At 48.9% G+C, this 21,409-nt stretch overlaps 6 protein-coding genes across 6 annotated transcripts; 3 read left to right on the plus strand and 3 right to left on the minus strand.

The window, feature by feature from the left end:
• Window positions 1–1,298: 1,298 nt before the first annotated feature.
• On the minus strand, window positions 1,299–2,855 carry DFJ58DRAFT_763342 (glycoside hydrolase family 18 protein; the record flags this gene model as incomplete). The annotated part of the gene is made up of 4 exons (XM_041388608.1): window positions 1,299–1,755; window positions 1,810–2,434; window positions 2,510–2,655; window positions 2,709–2,855. Coding segments are annotated over 4 exons (1,092 nt in total), but the record flags the coding sequence as incomplete, so codon positions are not given.
• A 2,177-nt stretch (window positions 2,856–5,032) lies between these two features.
• Window positions 5,033–6,738, minus strand: DFJ58DRAFT_763350 (ribosomal protein S2, flavodoxin-like domain-containing protein). The gene is made up of 4 exons (XM_041388609.1): window positions 6,617–6,738; window positions 6,309–6,451; window positions 5,590–6,228; window positions 5,033–5,536 (listed from the first exon to the last, which is right to left on the minus strand). Exons 2-4 carry the CDS (start codon window positions 6,442–6,444, stop codon window positions 5,430–5,432), a joined length of 882 nt encoding a protein of 293 aa, XP_041249206.1. The 5' UTR covers window positions 6,445–6,451; window positions 6,617–6,738; the 3' UTR covers window positions 5,033–5,429.
• Window positions 6,739–7,652: 914 nt separating this feature from the next.
• On the plus strand, window positions 7,653–9,395 carry DFJ58DRAFT_763356 (methyltransferase domain-containing protein). Its single transcript, XM_041388610.1, has 7 exons — window positions 7,653–7,816; window positions 7,872–8,155; window positions 8,216–8,247; window positions 8,310–8,441; window positions 8,494–8,582; window positions 8,639–9,046; window positions 9,097–9,395. The coding sequence occupies exons 2-7, from the start codon at window positions 7,920–7,922 to the stop codon at window positions 9,166–9,168; spliced, it is 969 nt and encodes a 322-aa protein (XP_041249207.1). The 5' UTR covers window positions 7,653–7,816; window positions 7,872–7,919; the 3' UTR covers window positions 9,169–9,395.
• Window positions 9,396–9,510: 115 nt separating this feature from the next.
• DFJ58DRAFT_763360 (Glyoxalase/Bleomycin resistance protein/Dihydroxybiphenyl dioxygenase) lies at window positions 9,511–10,536 on the plus strand. Its single transcript, XM_041388611.1, has 6 exons — window positions 9,511–9,711; window positions 9,767–9,826; window positions 9,879–9,903; window positions 9,961–10,065; window positions 10,125–10,347; window positions 10,402–10,536. Exons 1-6 carry the CDS (start codon window positions 9,586–9,588, stop codon window positions 10,439–10,441), a joined length of 579 nt encoding a protein of 192 aa, XP_041249208.1. The 5' UTR covers window positions 9,511–9,585; the 3' UTR covers window positions 10,442–10,536.
• A 979-nt stretch (window positions 10,537–11,515) lies between these two features.
• On the plus strand, window positions 11,516–15,081 carry DFJ58DRAFT_763365 (glycoside hydrolase family 2 protein). The gene is made up of 12 exons (XM_041388612.1): window positions 11,516–11,798; window positions 11,849–11,985; window positions 12,041–12,078; window positions 12,162–12,246; window positions 12,294–12,356; window positions 12,407–13,123; window positions 13,179–13,481; window positions 13,534–13,693; window positions 13,742–13,799; window positions 13,920–14,646; window positions 14,703–14,916; window positions 14,968–15,081. Exons 1-12 carry the CDS (start codon window positions 11,588–11,590, stop codon window positions 15,060–15,062), a joined length of 2,808 nt encoding a protein of 935 aa, XP_041249209.1. The 5' UTR covers window positions 11,516–11,587; the 3' UTR covers window positions 15,063–15,081.
• Window positions 15,082–15,305: 224 nt separating this feature from the next.
• DFJ58DRAFT_904002 (uncharacterized protein) lies at window positions 15,306–21,275 on the minus strand (the record flags this gene model as incomplete). The annotated part of the gene is made up of 11 exons (XM_041394891.1): window positions 21,189–21,275; window positions 20,841–21,127; window positions 19,587–20,730; window positions 19,459–19,539; window positions 19,381–19,433; window positions 19,233–19,331; window positions 18,914–19,195; window positions 18,380–18,892; window positions 17,692–18,329; window positions 16,250–17,638; window positions 15,306–16,215 (listed from the first exon to the last, which is right to left on the minus strand). Exons 2-11 carry the CDS (start codon window positions 21,027–21,029, stop codon window positions 15,306–15,308), a joined length of 5,298 nt encoding a protein of 1,765 aa, XP_041249210.1. The 5' UTR covers window positions 21,030–21,127; window positions 21,189–21,275.
• Window positions 21,276–21,409: the final 134 nt, after the last annotated feature.

Here is a 21,409-nt window from a genome sequence, read left to right on the forward strand (position 1 = left end):
AAGTCTTCGCTACGATAAGGCTCGGAATCCACCATCTCATCATCACTGTCCGGATAACTTCCGTACTTGTCGGACATCTGCTGGTGGGCCATATACTGGGAAGTGCGACCCCGATGGTAGAAAGGCGTTGGTGAACCCGGCGCATCATCAAACTCCAGGTGAGATTCTTCATATGAATTTCGAAATTGTGAATGCGAATGTGAAAAACGAGTCACAACATGATTTGGAGGGGAAGAGCATATCGGTGTCGAAAGTGGTGATGACGAGGGTAACGGAGATGTCACGGGTGACGGAGAATATAGATCATTGTCATCCGGCTCATATAACGATGGCGCGTTGACAGAGGCTGAGGAACTTTTCCTCCGAAGCTTTGCTGGGAGGTTTGGAGGAGGAGATACCGACCGCATATATGCGGAAGACATGGCGGTAAACAGTCAAGAGTATATGAGTCACGTGGAGACGCGTTCGCATATGGTCAACGCGTTTTACGACGGAGTTTGAAAACACGTCGCGTCTACGGCCCGACGATAAGTTGCTTTTCAAATTGATTCTTATCATCAATCCAAGCCCATTGATTATCACCGTCATGACTCATAATTAATGCACAGGCCAGCTCACAGATGGCGATTTATGCTGCCTGCGATATTAATGGCCAGTCCGACACCCTGCCAGCGATTGCGCTATGTTCACGTCCGCAGCTCGAGATCAGTCTCCCAGTCAGATGGTTCGAGTCTGTAAATTGACCTTTGACAATCTGACTGGGAGACATCTTCAACCGACCCTCCTCATGCACCTGCTCCGCTCCATTAATGTGCATGGAGGTGTCAAGAGCTGACTCAGAATCAGGCCATGAAACCCCCACGCGCAACAAGGGCGTCTACGCTTAGCACCACTGCGGCTCTACAAGCTCGATCATCGTCCTTCACTTACATTCATTCAGGAATTCGTTCGTATTTTATACGTTTTGCACCGCCTTCGGAAGCTGAAGATATGTCATACAAACTTTTTCGGTGTCTAACCTAAGAAGGTTTGAAAGGAACCAAGAGAGGGCCTTTTTGGGGACCTGAAGGTGTATGCTACTAAAATCGTTTCAGGAAAAAATGATTGAGGTGATTATGCTTTGTTCGCAATGATATTTCTAATTTATCCATTTGGAAATGTCTTTTCGATGGTCACATCTGTTTCACATGCGCATCCCGTTCAGCCACTTGTCCGTGTCTGTTGTTATCTAGGACTTAATGACAAATGATTTGCTTGATTTATGCTCGTTGCGCTCTTCATACTTCCACGTGAATTCGGAGGGTGAATGGTTGCCTCTAGCATGTGATTCGGTACTTACTCAAGAACTGGTTTATGATTAAGCTAACTACTTATAGAAACACTGTAAGGTTATCAAAAACGAGAGGATAAAGGCGTTGCAGCCAATGATACAGCGGCGCCGTGAACAAAGGGAGTTTTTTATCCCTTTGTTCTGGCAACGAGCCTAATAGCAATAAGGTATGTAAGGAACGTAGTGATATACTAATGAGTGTGATGCGTCGATAAGGTTGTTTCGGTCCCCGAACGGTGGTGACGTATCTATCACGCAGCGGCACTGATGATAGAGTCGAGGAGTATGTTGTTGTAATCACCACCAGCTTCCCACATCGCGAAACCGCGCAGCCCGGTGTTCTTGATATACTTGCCCTTGGCAGCAAACGACTCGGCGTTGTCGAAGGAGACCATAACTTGTGAAGTCTCATTGTACACATACGGCTGTAAAAGCAACGAAATGAGCATTCCTCCTTCAGAGTAAACAATTATATTTACCGTCTGACTGCAGGTGTCGTATCTGTAGTGGATGCCATCAGCAACCTTGCCTTCTTTGGTAAGGAAACCGCCGTCAATGAGGCCCCAGAAGTTGAAATCGCCACCTGCGCCCTCGTGAACGCCACAGACATCAACAGAACCAGCGTCATCCCATTTATCGCCCAAGGGCTGGTTCGAGGCGTTGAAGGTGGGGAATGCAGCTAGTTCCTTCTTGCTAGTCGTGAAGGCGTCAGAGGGAGCGACGCTGAATGAGTGACCATAGGTAGGAACACCGAGCACGATCTGGTTGATTGGCATCCCCGCCTTCGTCCAAGCCTCGACTGCAGAAACAGCAGAACCCTGTTGTTGCGCGGGCGCAGCGCAGGTATCGTTCAACGGTGAGTTAGGCCCCACATTCGGGAGCCAAGGACCCCAAACGTCGTAGTTCATCACAGCGACGTAATCGAGTACCTTCGCAAACTCACTGACGTCAGCAGAAGGATTTCCAGTAGCGTCATCGAAGGGTGCGAGAGACACGGCCGCCGAGATGGTGAGCTTTCTTTCTACTATGTTTATGCGAAGCTCTTGGAGGAATGCGAGGAAATTTGCCGTGTCGTTCGCACTAATGGTGTTGCAAGCCGATTCCCTGATGGTTTGGGTACTCCCAGCTATCGCAAATCAGGGTCAATATGCGGTGTCGGAGTTACAAGAATCAACCTACTCAAACTGGATGCCATCGAGATTGTACTTTGAAGCAAATTCTGCCACGGTCAGGACAAATGCCGTCCGGTTTTCGGCAGTGGCAAGGTTGGAAGAGAACCAAATACTCCCAGTCCAGCCTCCGACAGCAATATGGGCCTCAACACCCTGCGCATGGGTTAGACATTAATTGTAGGAGCGATAAATTTTTATTTGCTCACATGTGCATGGGCCTCAGAGACGAACTGAGGGAGCAACTCGCCATCGGAGCCTACCAGGCTTAGACTGTTGACATCCTGAGTGGTCTCTCTAAGAGAAAAAAACATGATCGCGTTAATCACCTCATTAAAGTTTATTGGGGAGACAGGCAACTTACGCAAACGAGTAGTACATTGTGTTGTACTTCTCCCAGTTAATTGAAGAGAGCGGAAATCCTTCAGTGGCGTGCCATCCGGCGTACCAGGCTGCTGCGATGGGTGTGGTGGAACGAGCAGCAATAGAGCGAGCAGCATTAGAATGGGCGGCAATATTGGAACGGGCAGCAATGGAATGGGTGGCAAACGGGCTCGCACTTACAACGGACAGGGCAAAAAGAGGTAAAACGAGGGTGGATAACATGACGAGAGACTCGAGAGACTTGGGGGAATTGTAATCGTGACGACTTCTTATAGCTTTTCTGCCATCCTGAGTGAATCAAAATTGAACTAGGTTAAGAGGTTGTTGCGTTGGGAGCCAAATTGTTAATATGTGCGGTTACGAATCAGAAGACTGGCATCAATTGCGATCTTGCTGTACGGGTGACTCCGTACCATGGAAGCGGTCCTCGGTTATCGCAATTTGGTTTCCCGATATTTTCGAGAGAGGACGACCGCCGACAGTTGACCACAATATGCGAGAATCTACGAGGTTCCAGAAAACAGCAACTTCATAGCGCAAAATATATGACAATACTCTACGCGAAATCACCAGCGAATCAGTCCAAATCCCATCTCATAACATTGCCTAAAAACGGCGTCACCGTCTTGGCATGCACTCTCTTTCAAAAGTACATGGTCAGACATCCCGTTGTCTTTGACGTACCGAACGCAAGCATCATCAGTTGCTCCTGACTGGAACCAAGGCTCCTTGATAAATTGATTTGTTTGAGCAGACCGATAGCGATCTTATTCAAACACGTACAGATGTCAGTCAAAGACCGTATGTATGGTCTTTATGCCCTCCAATTCGACATTCGGTGGGTACACCGGGGTCACTGGCCTTTTCCGCTAGGCGAAACCAGGACTACCTGCTCAACAAGGAAATACATTCAGCCCCAGTCAAGCTGTGATCGAAATAAACTTGTAAGCGCTGAATTCACAACACGAGAACGAAGGAACGTAAGACTTCTGCCCATGGAGACTAATTCACGTGGCAGGCCGCACTGTGCAGGACGTGGCAAAATATCCGCATCAAAAACCTTTTCACAGTTTGCCGGTATACCGGGTACAGCGGAAATAAGTCCCCGACGCGAGGAAACACCGACGGTCGTGCACATCATAGTGACGCCGGCATTTCGTTGAACCGTGCCACGAGGTGCCACGACGACGAAATGACTCATTGCCGAAAGTAATGATAATATCGCGGAACGGAAATATCGGATTGAACCTGATTATACAGCCAAGGTGGGTAATACGGAGCAAAACATCACCTAGTAATCAGAGAGGAGCGGAGGGGTCAGACTAGTCCGTCCTATCGTTGGAGGATGGACTGGTCACTAGTCTAGGTTGAAACGGGATAGAATCCACCCTACGAGCCTATCCAACTATCCGCGATTGTTGTTACTCAGCGCTCAGCCGCTGTGCCTGTTGGGATGGTGTCGGTCAAAATGTCCGACTCGGTGTCCTCGCTGCGTGCAGTTGGGGAAAGGAACAGTCTCGGCAATCTGTAGGCTGTCAATGAGGTCATTTCCCCCACATAAGCCACGGTGGCTGTGGTTAAGGTAGTAAATAATCGCACCGCGAACAACTTCAAAGCTTCAAGTCGTATGTTCCATGCTAAGTTGACTAGAATCAGCCAGCTAGATGATGTTATAGCTGCCCTCGTCAGAGCATCATAATAAAAACAGAACGCGAAAGCGCCCGTATCAACGTCAGTAAATCATGAGGGAGCCGTGGGAGTGTCGCGCACGGGCCAGGTCGAAAAGATATATAAACCTTTCATCCAAGTGATTGAATCCTTAGAACATACTCAGCTAGGATCTATTTTATAGAAACTAACTCGAGTCTCGCATGTTTACACATACCACATCCTTCAAATCCACTCGATGACATTCGCGCTCTCTCGTTCGACAGAGAACATGGCCTTTACGTTTACGTGGGGTCTCGAGGACGTTTGGTTCTGTCTTTCGCACGACTGCTTGCAGTTTAGTGAAATGGAGCCAGCGAGTAGAGCGTCTGTCTGATGGATTTCTATTTTGTATCATACGAGTTTTCTGTACGCACATGGTTCACAAATTTGATTTGCTTCAGTGAAATTTTCATTGAGAAATTCATATGTAAAATTTACAAGACGCGCAGATAGGAAGTTCATCATGGAGCTTATATAAGGACACAGCTGTGGACTATCTGTGCAAAGCTTCAATGAAAATGCCAGCCAAAGATGGCTTGACGAAGTATGTTAAAACGCTCAGATGACAGAGATCGATCATTGCAGGTACAACAAGTTCATTCAGTCTTGAATGCAAATGGTTTTATCCTTGCAAGGCACATAACATACTGGATGCTGCCTGGAAGCTCATCGACACCATTAGACCATAGGCATTGATGTGAAATTCGTGCTTAAAATATGGCGAACATATACACCACATACGAGAGGGAGACCATGATGTCATATTTTGCATGTCGAAAGATGTAAAGGGAGAGGAAGCAAAGCATGCACATCGAGAATTACATCGCGTACGACGCCTAATCCCACCCGCTGGTAGTAGTGGGTTCCGCTCCCCATCCACCTGAAGCAGGCTCCGCTGACCAATCGGTAGTAGGTGCAGCATCTGCTGCCCAGTCGAGAGCACCTGAAACACATGGGTAAATATAGGTAAAATCACGGCACGGCACCTGTACTCACCACCGTCTTGGGCGACAAGAGCAGGGTTGATCGAGCCTGGCTGAGGAGCGGATGGGGCATCCCACTCCGACAGACCACCCTGGGCCTCTGGCTCAGCAGCGGCAAGCTTAGCCTGTGCTTCCTCCTGTTGTTGCCTCTCCACTTCTTCAGGGTCGCGGTAGAAGAACATGTCAACCATCACATTCCAGCCATCAGGAGTGCGAGGGATCGTCCCACGGAGCCTCAACACCTCCCGTGCGAGCAACCACCAAATCAAACCAATCGAATGGCGAGTCTTGTTGTTTGTGGGGATGGCAACGTCAACGAACTTGAGGGGTGCATCCGTGTCGCAAAGAGCAATGACGGGGATGTTAACATACGATGCCTCGCGAATCGCCTGGTGGTCAACGCGAGGATCGGTGACGATGATAAGACGGGGCTCTTTGAAAGAGCGGGTGATGTAGTTCGTGAAGGAACCAGGGGTGAAACGGCCGGCAATGGCTTGTGCGCCGGTGTTGGCAGCAAATTTGAGGACTGCACGGTGTCCGTAGGGGCGAGCAGAGATGACACAGACGTCGTTAGGGTTCTCGACGGCGGCGATCACACGCGCAGCAAAGACAAGCTTCTCCCAAGTCTTGCCAATGTTGAGAATGTGGATGCCTGTGCACACAAGAATTCAAGATAGCGCAAATAGAATTCGTGCATGAGAGGCGTGAACATGATTTTGAGAGCGGACTAACCGTCAACGCGGCGCTTCCAGACATAAGGCTCCATCTGCTTATCGCAGTTTTTTGTGCCAATGTGACATTGCGCTGCCAGGAGGAGCTGGATCTCCTCGTCAGTTGCGCTCAGGACGGAGGGAAGTTTTGACGACATGATGGGCCTGGACACAGTAGTAGAGATCAGTATAATGTTCGTCGTTTGAGAATTCCTATATAACCCATATATTCCACCAATATCATACATCCATCCGCCTTCTACATCGTCAATCCACCCGATCCACCAATGAAAACTGCGCAAATTAGAACGATGAGATGTTCAAACATACCGTAAGCGTAGTTTTGTGCTGGACGTCGACTTGCTACGACGTTTGGCTGGGGGTTTTCGATTCCTTTGAGCTCGCTATGCTCCCTCGACAGTGTTTAGAGGTAGTATGCTTAGACAGTCCGCTCGGTAACTACCGGATTATTCCCACGCCATGCGGTTGGTCACTTGAGTACTGAGTTCCTGATCCAGGACCACAACTACATATATGTTTCATCGCTTTCGACGCCGGTCTAGTCTTATGGTGGTTAACTCAGACGTAAAAGGGCGCTCTTCGAGCTTGCGAGGAATGACAGAACTGAACCTTCAAGATCCGGAGTCGGTTTCTTTCTAGGCGACACACGTCAATATTCATTCTGGAGTGTGATAGTAAGCCTAGTACTGTAGTCAGGGACACGATTTTTTAGTGTCCACGTAGGTCCACGTCAGGAGTTACATGGCCCGTAACCAACTGGTCAGGCATCATTCCTGTCACTGCGAGAGACACTCTTGTAGGATGAGGTGAGTACTATTACTTCCGCTGCTCTCGCTAACCATCCATTCCATACAGACGTGAAGGTTCAACGAAGCAAGGTCTTCTATTACTACATAGAGGCTCGGATAACGGTCAACTTCAATGGAATGCCCGGAAACACGTTGGGTTTGGTCTGGCTCCAGTTGGCTACTTTCTCATTGGACGTAAATCTAAGTATCGATAAAGTCTGGGTACCGAGTCTTGGTAATATGGCGTCGTTTGTTTCTTCGTGAGTAACTTCAGTGACTGAGTTCTGTGACCTTGCAAGCAAGGTCATATGCCATCTCATACGATTAAAATCAAAATCGAAAACACTAAACTGCATGCAGTGGAGAAGCTAACGATTTGGGAGAAAATCGGTCGCTGGCGAGAGCTATCATCATGATGACAAATTAAGCAAGTTCATCGTCAGCGACGGCGCCTAGTGTCATTATGTAATGCTGGCACGCCAGCTGTAGCGTAGTCAGCCAATTAAAATCGTTTATCGTTTATTGCGTCTGTGCATTCCAAGAGTAGTAAGGTTACACGGTAGTCTATGTTTCTAGCTCGCCGGATCATGCTGAGCGTACTCTTGGAAACTTTATAACTGGTTGACCAGCCGCAAGGCCCCAGGGCCTACATACTTATTGACCACTAGCAGTGTGGACTCATTGAAGAGGTAATTTCGGGATATTGAGGCTTGGCAGCAACGTCAGCCCATGTAATAAACTGCCTGTGGCTGTACATTCTAACCCATTCTATATAGCTCAGACTTTCGCAACGCTCCTTCAAGTTTCTCGGTTTCAACACCACCATGACACTCTATGCACGCCACCCCCGATTTACGGTCGCTCTTCTCATATTAATTTTCATTTCGTTGGTCATGTTTGCGAGTGACTCAGCCTCCTTTAAATCAGTAGCCTTCAGCAAATCTAGGGACGCCGTGCTTGCAGAAGCGCTTGCGTTGGAAGAGGTGTATTATGGGGAAATGGTGCAGCAACGACAGCAGCTCGTCAAAAAATGGGGACCAACACCCGAAAAGGTTGACCCGTGAGTTCGCAATTCTCATGGGACTTTAACGACGTTCAAGTGGTATTTATTCACTGGCAGGTTCCCTTCGCACGGCGAATTTTACACTCTCTGTGAGTGATTCTGTTCATAGGAACACGTGGCAGTGGAGCTAGGGCTCATGGGTTGTTCGCAGGGGACTTCTTTCTGCCGTCATTTAGATGCCCTCATCGAGTGGAGCGTGTTGGGATTATGGGCGACGGAGGTAAATGGGTCTGTGGATTAGAACGCATAGCTCCCAAACCCCAATGCAAGATCTATTCTTTCGGTGGGATAGTTTGCCGCTTATCGGATCATAGTGATTGCTGATGGCTAATTAGGGGTTAATGGCGAGTCGTCTTTTGAGGCGGATCTTATGAAGGCTGCGCCTGGTTGTCAGGTTTATGGCTATGATTTCAGTGTCGCTTCCGTAGGTCTGTTCGCTCAGCGTCAGTCTACTTGAATTGACGTATGCGACTCATGCAGTTTGGTCCCGAGATCGAAGAAGACAAGGAGCTAAAGTCACGCTCTCACTTTTTCTCATACGCACTCGGGGATAAAGATAAGCACAACGCAGCTGACCATCCAAAAATGTACACCCTTCGTACTCTCATGGAACGGAATGGACACGATTTCATTGATATCCTCAAAGTTGACATTGAGGGCAACGAATTTGATTCGTTGTCAACTTTCATCGACTCTTTCCATGGTGAACCGCTCCCATTCGGCCAACTTCAGCTTGAAGTACACGTGTACCCAGGCAGTGTTTGGAATGAGTTCCCGAAGTTCCTCGGGTGGTGGGAAAAGCTGGAAGCTGCTGGCTTGAGGCCATTCTTCTCTGAGCCAAATCTTGTCTACATGAACCTCATCAGAGGTCGCCCAGACCTTATAGAGGTATGTGTTGCTACGTCGATGTCAGTGTATCAGTACTGACGTTCTTTCAGTACTCCTTCATTAACATTCGCGGTGACCATGAGCTGGTGTCCAACCGACCTTCATCTTCGCGATCCGGCTAAAAGTCCGCAGGGCGGATGGACTCTTCATTTATCAAAATCGGACATGTTGCATCATTCCTTTATACTGTATTGAAGATTTATTACTCTCGATCATGGACAGTATAAATTACATCGATCTTTACTCCGTTTCTTTCTTAATAGAAGGCAGGTGTCTCAGCTTCAAATGGATCCCAAGACCATTCGTTTGTTACGTTGTAGGTCAAATGAAGCCCGAGATTTACCTCGCAGCCATGTTAGCGCTGATACCTTGTTGGTATATTCCTAAGCAGCTGCCCTGATTTACTGATGGTGACTAGATTAACAATCAATAAATTTAGTGGCGGAGCCCCAGTTCCCGACCTCGTTCGCCCCGCGGAACGAAACGTATTTAAAATAGGCCCTTGTGACTCCTTAGTCAGACAATCCCCTTTCTCGTATATGTTGAGTCTTAACCGCTTTCTTCTGAACGCCTCTCAAGCCAGACGGGCTCCCATTCTTCAACGCACTTTCCACCTCACAACTCCAGCCACCATGCCTCGCACCGCTGCAACAGAGAGCTTTAAGGTGAGGAAACGTAACTTCTATCAGTAGAATTGAGAACTAACTCGAGATATCATAGTTTAACCACACCATGATTCGTATCAAGGATCCGAAGCTGTCCTTGCCCTTCTACATGGATGTAAGCTATCCTGCTGTGGTAGTGCGACCGGATTGACTAAGTACTACTCCAGACCCTCGGCATGGACCTGGTTTCTGGTGAGATGGATTTCGAATCCTCATGTTGATGAGTGTACCACGGAATATATGCAACAGAGCAAAACATGGGTGACTTTACCCTTTACTTCCTCGCCTTTGACCACGACGGGATCGCCTCGCTCCCATCCGAGCAGAAGGCTAAGGCTCGTTTCAACCGCGAGGGTAAACTTGCCTCCTATCAGGCGTCACATTTGATAAGCTCACGTGCACATATGTATCAGGCATCCTTGAGCTCACTCACAACCACGGCACCGAGTCCGACCCAAACTTCCAAGGCTATGCCAGCGGCAATGCTGAACCTGGCAGGGGTTTTGGCCACATCGCTATCACCGTGAACAATATCGAGGAGGCATGTGCGCGTTTTGAAAGCCTCGGGGTTCCCTTCAAAAAGCGTCTCACCGACGGTAAGATGAGGCATATTGCCTTCATCCTGGATCCCGATGGGTGTGTTTTTCTACTGATGTCCTTGACATCGTTTTGCTCACTATGATCCCTTAGCTACTGGGTGGAGGTTGTTCCTCAGGCCTTGAGCTTGTAAAGAATGTTGGTGAACAAATTGTAGTAGTCAAGTTGATAGAATTCAAGTTGTATCCTTAGCACTCGTCTTGAAAGTATGTGTCTACTGATTTCAAATCACGCTGTGGAGTTGCAGGGGGCCATTGGCGATCGATGAGTGTCCAGAGGTGAATCGTCGGTGCGGTGCTCGACTCTGCTTGTCCATCTCCGCTTGGCGAATCAAGGAGTTTCGAACCTGAAAATCGAAAGCTCACGACTACGCCCCTGATAGTACCTAGTATAACCCAGAATTATGCTCCCTTGAAAAGGCCCGTCAAACATCGGAGGAGGGTGGATATCATAGTGACGGGCGTCACGGGATGAAGGGATTCTACCACTACTTCTTCCAAGCTTGTTCCGATGAGTCGCATCGATCATTGCCTCCTTCAGCTCCTCGGTCATCCAGAAATTCGACTCCTTATCGCCAAGTGGATACACGATACTACAATGACATTACTGTCGATAGCGAACAAGGTTCAAGATGTAACTTGCTGGCAGACTCCCCATAAACTCCATTCGAGTTGAACTTCAGCCTCGGAGAATTCAACAGGGTTCACTTGAAGTTAGCCCATCAGAGTACTGAGTACTGAGTGATGGCATGTCTGCCTTGTAAGAAAGCACTTGCCGCCGCGATCATTTGTGATGGTTTCTAAAATACATTGAACTTAGTCGACGGCGGTTAACGTTGACAGATCGTGACGGCCCGAGTCGCGCCGCAGGACTCCGACACTACTTTGATTTTGCCTAATGCGATTATTATGCGTCTGGGCGGCTAAACTACTTACCGTACGCTGTCTTCATCGATGCTTCATCAATGCATCCCCCAATTGTCATACCCAACGGAGAGCATATTGACTCGGCCTCATTTCTCAGTCAGTCGACAGGCCCGACACAGGGTGACAGTGCTCACTGCAACAAAGAGTCCAGGTTTTCAGCGATATGAAGCGGTACGAGCGCATGTTCGACGCGAAGAAGTATCAGCGCGATCAATACGCTGTTGGGCATATCCAATTGTCAGCATGATAGGACGACGTCGCGGACAATATCAGTACACCTTTCTTCTTTTACTAATAATTGTCCACACGCAGTGCTTCTAGAATTTTGATACTATAAAAGCCATGGGATTTCTATGCACCCCAACCACGACATGATGGGCTTTACTCTTTGGACGCTCCTTGCGTCATCCCTGGCTGTTGCACAGGTCTTTGACCTCTCTGAGCTACAGTGGACGCTCAAGAACCAGAATGGTTCTATTGTTGTGCCCGGCTCCTTACCCTCACAGGCTCACCTTGATCTTTTTGAGGCTGGCATCATTAATGACCCATTGCTCGGTATCAACGGTGCGTTGTGCAACGTGCCAATCAATTGTTCAATTATTCATTCGTCGCAGAGTTCACAGAAAGATGGGTCATCAATGACAACTGGACGTACACCGCGGACTTGACTCCATTCACCCGAACTTACCAGAGTGACGCGTCTGGAAAGACACTCATTGTGTTCTATGGAATTGACACCATTGCTAACATTGTCTGTGATGATGTTCACATATAAATTTATCCATGCGTTGACGCTAATGATCTAGACGTTTGCTGGCTACCCCGTGGCATGGCTCAATAACCAGTTCCGGCGTTACACCTTTGACGTCTCACACTATTTGAGTTCTCCTGCTGGAGAGGACAATAATTGACAATCGCGCTCGAAAGTGCATGGTATTACGGACTGAATGTGTCAATGCGACCAGATGCCGAATACTTTCCCACCACTCCAATTGTGTCCACTGAGGATAATGTATGCGCGCAGTTTGTCTCTAAAGGCACTTCTGATGTTTGATTCAGTTTGAATATCCTAATGTTCGTGTATGGGTCCGCAAGATCAATGACGACTTTGGCTGGGATTGGGTGTGCCTCATTATTCTTTTCAATGTATGCGACTTTCTGAATATCAATAGGGTCCAGCTTTCGTTCCCAGCGGTGTCTACAAACCGGCTTACCTTGTGACGCTCTCTGAGTCTGAACTTCAATATCCAGCTTCTGATGTCCCGACATTCCCTGTAGCAAGCAGATCCCTCTTTGTGGACGAAACTGCTCTCGATATTTACAAGTACGGCCAAAATTCATCTGTTGCCCCTGATCAATCTGCAGACTGGATTGTCAACGTTACGTTTGACATTCACTCAATCAAATCATTCGAGAATCCGACCGTCACTCTGTCCATCCCGGAACTCAAGCTCACATCGGGGCCGTTGATTCTCGGACCTATTCCTAACAATGCCGGTCAGAATATATTCCTGGGTGTCAACTGGTCTATTCCAGACAGTATTCCTGAAAGATGGTATCCAATTGATCTCGGTAACCCAAAGCTCTACAACCTAACTATCACTTTGGACCCATCTCCGAGTCAGGGCGATGGGCCAAGTAATGAATCAATCACTCAGACTATCACGACTGGCTTCCGCACCATACAACTATTGCAAACTCCTTACTCCGAAGAGGAGATTGCATCGCGAGGTATTACTCCTGGTGACCAATGGCATTTCGCTATCAATGGAAAGGCGTTCTACAGCAAAGGAACGAACATAATCCCCTTCGATCCCTTCTACTCGCGCATAAAACCTGAGGCAGTTCGTTGGGTCCTGGAGAGTGCTGTCAAGAGTGGCCAAAACATGGTATTACAATTTTTATAGTCACAAGAAGACTAGTTTAAGATAATTTTCTCCCTAGCTTCGTGTTTGGGGTGGCGGTATTTATCAGCCATCCAATGCTGCGATCGATGGAGGGTCGTATGCCTTCTACAGTCTTTGCGATGAGCTGGGTATACTTGCGTGGTCGGAGCTCACCTTCTCCGACTCACTAGCCCCCATTAACCACTTCTTGCTGCAGTCCATCCAGGATGAAGTAGGTCAGAACGTTCGCAGGGTCAACAGGCACCCAAGTAATGTGCAGTGGGCTGGTGGCAACGAAATCGAGGATATCGTAATGGCAGCCAATGTCTCCCTTGCTAATGGCACGCATTACCTGGATGAGGTCCGCAATCTCTCGTGGAAAGCAAACTGGATAGCTGATTTTCGCTCCACAGTTCGTTTACATGTTCCAGGATTACTTGCATGACATTGTGGTTTCTGAGACGAACTCTGTTCCGTACACCGACTGTTCGACGACTCGCGGTGTTCTAAGTCTCGATCCATACGTTCTTCGTTTTGCAAATGGCACCCCAGGATATATCTATGGGAATACTGGTGTGTCCTTAGTTAGTCTTGATTGGGTGACTTTCTAATTCATCACAGAACGATACAACTACAATGCCTCGGAGGCCTTCGATCTGACGACGTACCCTGTCGCTCGGTAAGTCCAAACACCAACCTTTTTACACCGTCGGACTGAAGTGAGGACTGCAGGTTTGTCAATGAATTTGGGTGTGCAGCTGTGTCGTTGATGAAAGGAGTTACACTAATGCTGTTACAGTTTCCACTCCATGCCCTCCTTCTACAGCTGGAAGGAGGTCCTCGAAAATCTCGAAGACTACGCATTTAACTCCTCTGTCGTGATGTCCCGTGACCATCATCCTCCTGCTGGCAATCTCTCGTGGCCGAACCCAAATGCCCCTCAAGGCCAGTACCAAATGACCAGTGCTGTCGAGCTCTGGCTTCCCACTCCTGGAACTTCAGACTCAAACCAGACCTTTGCCCAATGGTGCTGGAGCACTCAGCTTTTCCAGTCCATGAATATGGTTGCCGAGATCGCATGGTACAGGCGTGGTGCGGGTTTGGGCGAGAACAACCTCGGAAGCTTGGTTTGGCAACTCAACGACATCTGGCAGGGTGTCAGCTGGTCAGCCATTGAATACTCTGGAAGATGGAAAGTCCTTCAGTACGGCATGGCGACTGTCTACTCCCCTGTCATCATCAATCCCTTCTGGTTCCCAGGGAATGAGTCGCTCACCATATTAGCTACGTCTGACCGCTGGGAGACGGTTAACGGCACTGCGCAATTGACATGGTATGACTGGAGTGGAAATACGATCGAGTCGATGACCACGCCATTCTCCATCCCTACTCTGAACAACTCGCTTATTTACGAGGGAATCGGCCTCGACGCCATCCTGCCCTTCGGTTACAATGCCAAGGACGTCTGGCTCCTGATGAACGTGACCGCTACTGTGGATAACAAACTTGTGACCAGCGAATCCTACGTATGTCCTTTCTGTTTCCGGTACGAACAAGTGCTGACAAGTACTTTGTACATCAGTTCACTCCGGTGTCGCTCGCCTACTCCAACCTCGTCGACCCACAGATCGCTGTGATCGCAGGTGACAACTATACGTTTACATTATCTGCTAAGGGCGGCGTAGGTGCTTGGACGTGGCTTGATCACCCTTCAGGGACAGTTGGGTACTTCCTTGATCCCACGACTGGGCTTCCTTCAAACGGTTACTACCTCATTCCTGGTATCGACCGTACTGGTAAGCCTGATCGCCCAATATCGTTGTCGCATGGCTCACAATCAGCCACAGTCCAATTCATATCCAGATTAGAACTTGCGACTGTCCAAAGTCCTGATCCCGCCGACTTCGTAGTGAGGTCGTTGTGGAATAACACTCATATTTAAGGCCCAGTCTGGAAATTAGGGCACTTACTAGATCTACAAACGCTAGGTTATTCGCAATCAATTGTATGTCCAAATGAAATGTCATTCACCCTTGGTGGTGCAGATACGAACTGGTATAAAATTGTACAGACCATTAATATGCATAACAAAGGTGCGCAGGTAATATATACGTGTTTGAATGCAAATGCAGTACATTGATGCAGCTGAGGAGTGAAAAAGAGAGATATAAATCACAATAAAATGTCAACAGCGAGATAACAACGAAGTTATTAGATGAAGCGTCCGTTCGTCAATACCCTCATGGCCTTCTAGAGCTGTCACGATGGCGGACGACTGGTCAGATAGTTTCTTGAGAGCCAGACACGCAACAGCGTTCTCAAGCCGCAAGGATAGCGAATCGAGGTGCATCATGATCTCAAGATCAGATGTTTTCTCGTTCATCGGGGGGAGAAGCAAGTTCGGATCACCATACATCACCGAAGACTCCAAGACGTCTTCGTCGGAGGGAGGCTCCAATGGAATGTCAGGCACCCACTCCTTCTGTTCGGGACAAGGACGAAAGATGCGGCCTGAAGTCAGGGCCTCAATACGCAGGCATAGCATAGCTAAGTCTCTGACTTGAGCGATGCTTAACTGGACTCGAGCTGTGGATGTAGATGTGCTCAGATGCGACCCAGACGCATCTAAGTCCTGACGGCCTAAGAGGGCTGCTGGGTAGACGAGGGAAACTATCTCCGGAATCTCCAGCCCCTTCAACTTCACTTCCCCGGCAGGGACAAGGGCTATCTGCATTTGCCGGATCGCCTCGATGGCCTGAGTTGGTTGAAACTCTGAGTACTCCGTGTCCTGGCCATTCTCGAAGATCTTGGCATTCAACTCGCGAACGACGTCAGCGCTGCACATGATTTGCCCACCCAGCGCGAGCCCACTGATACGAGCGGCTCGGATGACCATGGGCCCAAAGTAATCCATGCGACCAGTGATAGGATCTGGTTCGTACACTGGAGTACCGCAGTGGACGCCCATGCGGACTGAAAGGCCACGTGCAAGAAGCTGACCATGCTCATCATACACCTCTTTACCCTCAGGGCACTCCAATATCTCCAGCGGCCAGGGTTCGCGGAGAAGTTGCAGCTGAACGATGAGGCACCACCTACATCGCGGCAAGGGTAGTCGGAAAGGAGCACATGAATGCGTCGCCTTCCGTCTTGACAACGTAACCACCACAAGTTCGAAGATGTCGTCGCAACAGGTTATTGTGAATACGCATTGCTGTGGGCATGCCTGCATTTGCTTCCCATAATTGTGTTGAATTTCGAATGTCGGTGAATACTAAGCAGAGATGCCCAGTGGGCGGTGAAACCTCTCCTTCTAAGCGAGCAATGGTGCGATCAACGATATCTGCTTTCTTCCCTGCCCTCTTTTTATTGATAGAGCTGTAGACCTCTGGATCCACAAGCGAGTCTGTTATGGGCTGTCGAGAGCGGAAGAGGTCGGAGACGCATATTACCATGATCATGGTGTTTCCATCCGCACCATAGCTTATGGCAAAGTCACGTAGCTTCTGTGCCGCAATCATTGGGTCAGCTTCCGAGCGAGCGATGTCGACTGCGGTCTGGTAGGATATATACTGCCACAATCCGCGGTTGCCGATGATCACGAACTCGTCGAGCTCGGTTAGCTGGCGAACGTAGATGTCGGGTCGAGCATTGACAACGGGAAAGTCGTGGAAATATCCAAAGGCTCGAGACGTGTTAACCTCGTTATGGATGAGCCCCGTCGGCGATATCCAGCCCTCTGCGAGCCGGATGCGCCTCGCCTCATCCCGGTCATAAGGGTCGTGATTCCTGGAAATGAGTTCTGCATTCCCTTGGCTCGAGATGACAGCAAGGGCATGTCCAACATTAGCAACATACAGCGTTCGGCCGACCACGTATACCACGATGCCCGAAGCTCCTTGTCGGAGGTGAGAAGAATCGGGTCCAGAAGGACCGGTGGTAGATGCGCTGACTTGGGACATCTTACGAGATAGTTGCGAGTAGAGCTTGTCGTGGAGCTGTCTGTTCAGCTTCAGGAATGTGCGCCTCATTGCGTCCGGTACGCCATCCCTTCGCTCCCCTTTCTGGTCTTTCTTCAGCTGAAGAAGCTGCTCGGTAAAGACAGAGGCGTAATTGTCGTGCAGGTATTTCGACAGAGTATTGTTGCCGGGAAGAGCTTTAGTACGCCCAAACATTGCGAACAGTGCCTCATCCTTCTTCCCTCTGAATTCGGGCAGGACGAGATCGAGCGTGGTTAGGTAGCCATTCCTCCCAATGGTGTCGGCAATGCCATATGACATTCCGTTAACTTCCGTCTGAGAAGTACGAACACGTCGCTCGTCAGAGTCTTCAGGGATATTGGGAAGGAAAGTGGTCATGACATCCATCAACCCGAGAACACGGAGCTGAGATAGTCGAGAGAAGTCAGAAAGTACTCTTCCACGTTCATCCACCACGCGCTTTCCATCGTTGTTCTGCTTGAGATCCAATTTCTTATTGCCTGACAGGTTAAGGTACTTCAAGTTACAATTGAAATTCCTGCCGGCACCATGAGCAAACCAGTCATCTATGTTCAAATGATCGAAACATACCAGTTCCAATCAAACTCCCAATTGTGAATGTTGTACCTTAACAGGTTGCTGCCGGCGTCAATGATAGTCAGACTGGGAATTTTGCCCAGTTCAGCGGGGAGCGTCTGGAATTTGTTCCCGTTCAAGAACAACACCGACAATCGGGTCATTTTCACGAGGTCTTCAGTGGGGATACTCGTTAACTGATTGCCACTAAGGTATAGTTCCTCCAGCTGCTGTAGATTGCGGAGAAAGGAAGACGGCAGTTCTTGAATTTCATTGAAGGATAAGTTGAGGACACGAAGCTCTTTGAGGATGGTGAACGGAGGGATTGCTTCCTCTGTCAGACGGTTCTCTCCGATTGAGAGTCGCTCGAGAGAGTAAGCAAGGGGCGGAAGTGGTCGACCGGGTGCGTTGTGTATTGACATAGTGTATGTAGCATTGGAAGGCTTTCTTGGAGTGTGGCTGGCTGATGATGATGAGGGAATCTCGAGAGTTATTCCAGATGGCGCCGGTGCAATCAAGTTATCTCCAGGAGGATCATGCCAACTAGCAAGCAGATTTGAGGTAACGTTGATATGGATTAACGATGCGCAATTCCAGAGGGATACAGGTAGCTCCGTCAAGCTGTTGTTATGAGCATCAAGGGTTTCTAGGCGCTGAAGGAGGCCGATAGTGGAGGGTAAAGAGACGAGTTTGTTGTCGCAACAGGAAAGGTGTATGAGATGGAGAGTTCGCCGAGGGAGTCTGGGAGCGTGCGGAGTTCATTGTGGTCAAGTTTCAGAGTGTGAAGGGCAGGGAGCTGAGAGAAATCGAATGCATCAAGAGAGGAAAGTTTAGCGTAGGAAACATCGAGCTGTGTGAGAGTGAGTGATGTTTGCGGTGGAGAGCTAGGAGCGAATTTGAGGAATGTGATATCGTTGTGGGAGGCGTCCAGAACTGACAGGCTGGGACCAATGGACAGATGAAGGGCATGAACGGAATTATGATCTGCATAAAGAGTTTGGAGTTTGGGTAGGGCGTAGGCGATGGAAATATCGCAAATGTTATTTCTCCGACAGTCAAGTAACTGTAGGTTGACAAGATTCCTGCATTCTTCGGGTAACCTGACCACCTGATTCCCAATCAAAATAAGGCGCTCGAGAGTAACGAGCCGACCAATTTCCTCCGGAAGTTCAGTGATCATGTTGAAAGACATATCGAGCTCAACAAGACAGGGCAGCTGACAGATGACGCTAGGCACGTTCACGAACTTGTTGTTTGAGATGTTTAGGAAGTTCAGAAACTTGAGGCGAGGGAAATACCAGGGCAGCTGCTCTATCCTGTTATTCTGGAGCCTCAAGCTTGAGAGCTCAGGTATACGGTCGAGACCAGCATCATCCAAGTCCACGATGCGATTACATGACAGGTCGAGTCGATGTAGGCTGGTAGAGTGCCGAACACTCTGAGGCACTTTCTTCATCGCCATGCTGGACAATTTGAGGTCGCGGAGGGTCGTGCAGGACTGTATAAAATCCAGGGGTATCTCAACCATTGGATTACGTGAGAAGATTGAGGATCACGATCGAGCCAGCGTTTTGATGAAGGACGATGGGTATGGTGGGTAGACTACAGCCTGTCAGGTCGACCAGGTCGAATGTATCAAATGTAAGGTCCTCAGCCTGAAAGCAAGGGTCAAGTCAGATTTTAACGTTTTCCTGGACAACTTACTGCTGGGCCGAGGAGTTGACTTTTATAAACGAATTTCATAAGGAAGGTCATGTCTTCATGCACCGAGAAAAGCAAGACTGTCCGCTTGGTCATATCCAGCCTGCTCCAACCGACGAATGACAATGGCAGCTGGCCTCTCGGTTGGCGCCAATACACGCTCTGACAACAATGAGAAACACAAGCAAGCGCACAGCGGTAAGACGTACCTCGTCCCCTCTCCTTGAGATACAGTTTATGTGTCTCACGTTCCTTGTGCGCAAATAGCTTCTGATTAAGTGACGGAGTGAGCTCCGCAACGGTGGAGTGTATCGAGATTGGAGCAACGTGATATGATCCGTCCGCGCGATATATTCGAACGCGGACGCGGTCATTGCTGCCGCGAGAGGACAGCTTACGCGGGTGGTTGCTTTTCCGACGGGATTTACGTTTCGAACTAAGTCCCGAGCTATTGAAAGACGATGTGGCATCCCTTGTGCTCTCTTCGGAGCTCGAGTCCCCCCCTACATCTGCCTCCTCACCGTTCTCGACAGCCCAGCTCTCTGGAGCGGTCCAAAGAGGTGTTTCATAGGGAGTCACTCCAAACATGTCTAGTTCCTCTGGTCCAACTAAAGGGGGTAGACTCTTTGGAGATAGCTTTCGAAAATCGATGCAAGCTTTTCGCTTGCTGGTAGGAGAAGTGGAAGAAAAGGGATGTGGATTGCTGAACACAAAGGAGGTGGAGAGTGTGGGTGATGGGGGCTGCTGATAGCTACTTCCAGAAGTACTGGCAGTACTTGGATCAACTGTACTTGATGGAGAAACGTTCGATGGTGCAATATTCTGCCCGGAAAGGGACGGATTGACGATACCCTCCATGTGCGCAATTGACTCAAGGTCGATCTTCATCAATTCATAACCCTTTTCGGGGGACAATGGAGGACTTGGTGGATTAGGAGGTAGTCGTCCCTTTTGTTGTCGCCCTTTCTCCTTCTTGTCTTTCTTGAGTACTGGTGAGGGAGATGGAACGAAGGGGTTCATGAAAGTTTCTGTTGAAGCGGAGGCATATGAAGAAAATGAAGCTATCTGGGATGACGAGCCTGTGTCTGAGGAGAGCCTTCCCCGGCTGCGCTTCTTAAGGATGTCGGTTAACTTCTTCATTTTGCCCCTGCGGAGATCGCTCGAACTGCCCTGCTCGCGCAAGGAGAAGTCGGAAAGCGGCTGACCATAGAAGTCTGAGAGGATTTGTGATTCGGCTCCTCCACGGTTTGGGTAAAGGATGCTGCTGGAACTTCCTTGCCGAGAAGAGGTGAGGGATGAGAATGACGCCTTGCTCAAACCCAGAGAACGTTTGATAAGGCTTGGCGAAGTAAACTAGAAAGAAAGGAATGTTTAATTTTGTTCACTAAGGCATCAAAGACAAGCCTTGGAAGATACGGTGCGCCTGATGCATGCAGTGGATCACGAGGGGTGGAAAGACTCACAGGCTCTTCAGTAAGAAAGGGGGCGATCTCTGGATGGTCCCCAGATTCTGGTTTCAGAAAGTCTGAGGGTACAAAACGTTGATGCGAGAATTGAATTGTGGCATCCTGCTCTGGAGAAGATGATGGTTCGGAAAGAATCAACTCTGTATCAGACCCGTGGTCATTTGAAGGAAGGTGAATGACATCCATGAGAGCGGCTTCTGGCCAGACACTCTATTTGGTGATTCCCAGAGCTGGAGGATGCGCGCTGGCAAATGGTGACCTAGTGTCAACCTGAGAGTGGGTCGCTAGAAAGATAAAAGAGAACAGAGATGAAGATCAGAAAGGAACTAAGGACAGATTTCTCACCAAAAAGCGTGACGAGACTAATTACAGGACTCCCAGTTCAGGACGGGCTGGATCCCAGGACTTTCAAACTACCCAACAGCCTTGCACAGGCGTCTGCCCGAGAACGATATTAATATTATTCCGTTCCCCATAATCCTTCCCTTTTTGGGTTCTTTACAACACCCGTCGGAGTAACTGCCGGATTTCTCCGGTACGGAGGTTGATTATCCAAAAATGGTATG

This window comes from Suillus subalutaceus (assembly GCF_016647625.1).
Source record: "Suillus subalutaceus strain FC151 chromosome Unknown DFJ58scaffold_9, whole genome shotgun sequence".
Lineage (NCBI taxonomy): Eukaryota > Fungi > Basidiomycota > Agaricomycetes > Boletales > Suillaceae > Suillus > Suillus subalutaceus.

Excerpts from the sequence above, each read along its gene's own strand:
- DFJ58DRAFT_763365 (XM_041388612.1), top strand. The coding sequence starts at position 11,588 with ATGCACCCCAACCACGACATGATGGGCTTTACTCTTTGGACGCTCCTT. Across the intron at positions 13,124-13,178 it reads TCAAGAGTGGCCAAAACATG|CTTCGTGTTTGGGGTGGCGG; the intron begins GTATTACAATTT and ends TTTTCTCCCTAG. Across the intron at positions 13,482-13,533 it reads GCACGCATTACCTGGATGAG|TTCGTTTACATGTTCCAGGA; the intron begins GTCCGCAATCTC and ends TTCGCTCCACAG.
- DFJ58DRAFT_763360 (XM_041388611.1), top strand. The coding sequence starts at position 9,586 with ATGTTGAGTCTTAACCGCTTTCTTCTGAACGCCTCTCAAGCCAGACGG. Across the intron at positions 9,827-9,878 it reads CCTTGCCCTTCTACATGGAT|ACCCTCGGCATGGACCTGGT; the intron begins GTAAGCTATCCT and ends GTACTACTCCAG. Across the intron at positions 9,904-9,960 it reads CGGCATGGACCTGGTTTCTG|AGCAAAACATGGGTGACTTT; the intron begins GTGAGATGGATT and ends TATATGCAACAG.
- DFJ58DRAFT_763350 (XM_041388609.1), bottom strand. The coding sequence starts at position 6,444 with ATGTCGTCAAAACTTCCCTCCGTCCTGAGCGCAACTGACGAGGAGATC. Across the intron at positions 6,229-6,308 it reads CTGGAAGCGCCGCGTTGACG|GCATCCACATTCTCAACATT; the intron begins GTTAGTCCGCTC and ends TTGTGTGCACAG. Across the intron at positions 5,537-5,589 it reads TCTTGTCGCCCAAGACGGTG|GTGCTCTCGACTGGGCAGCA; the intron begins GTGAGTACAGGT and ends CATGTGTTTCAG.
- DFJ58DRAFT_763356 (XM_041388610.1), top strand. The coding sequence starts at position 7,920 with ATGACACTCTATGCACGCCACCCCCGATTTACGGTCGCTCTTCTCATA. Across the intron at positions 8,156-8,215 it reads ACACCCGAAAAGGTTGACCC|GTTCCCTTCGCACGGCGAAT; the intron begins GTGAGTTCGCAA and ends ATTCACTGGCAG. Across the intron at positions 9,047-9,096 it reads GTCGCCCAGACCTTATAGAG|TACTCCTTCATTAACATTCG; the intron begins GTATGTGTTGCT and ends ACGTTCTTTCAG.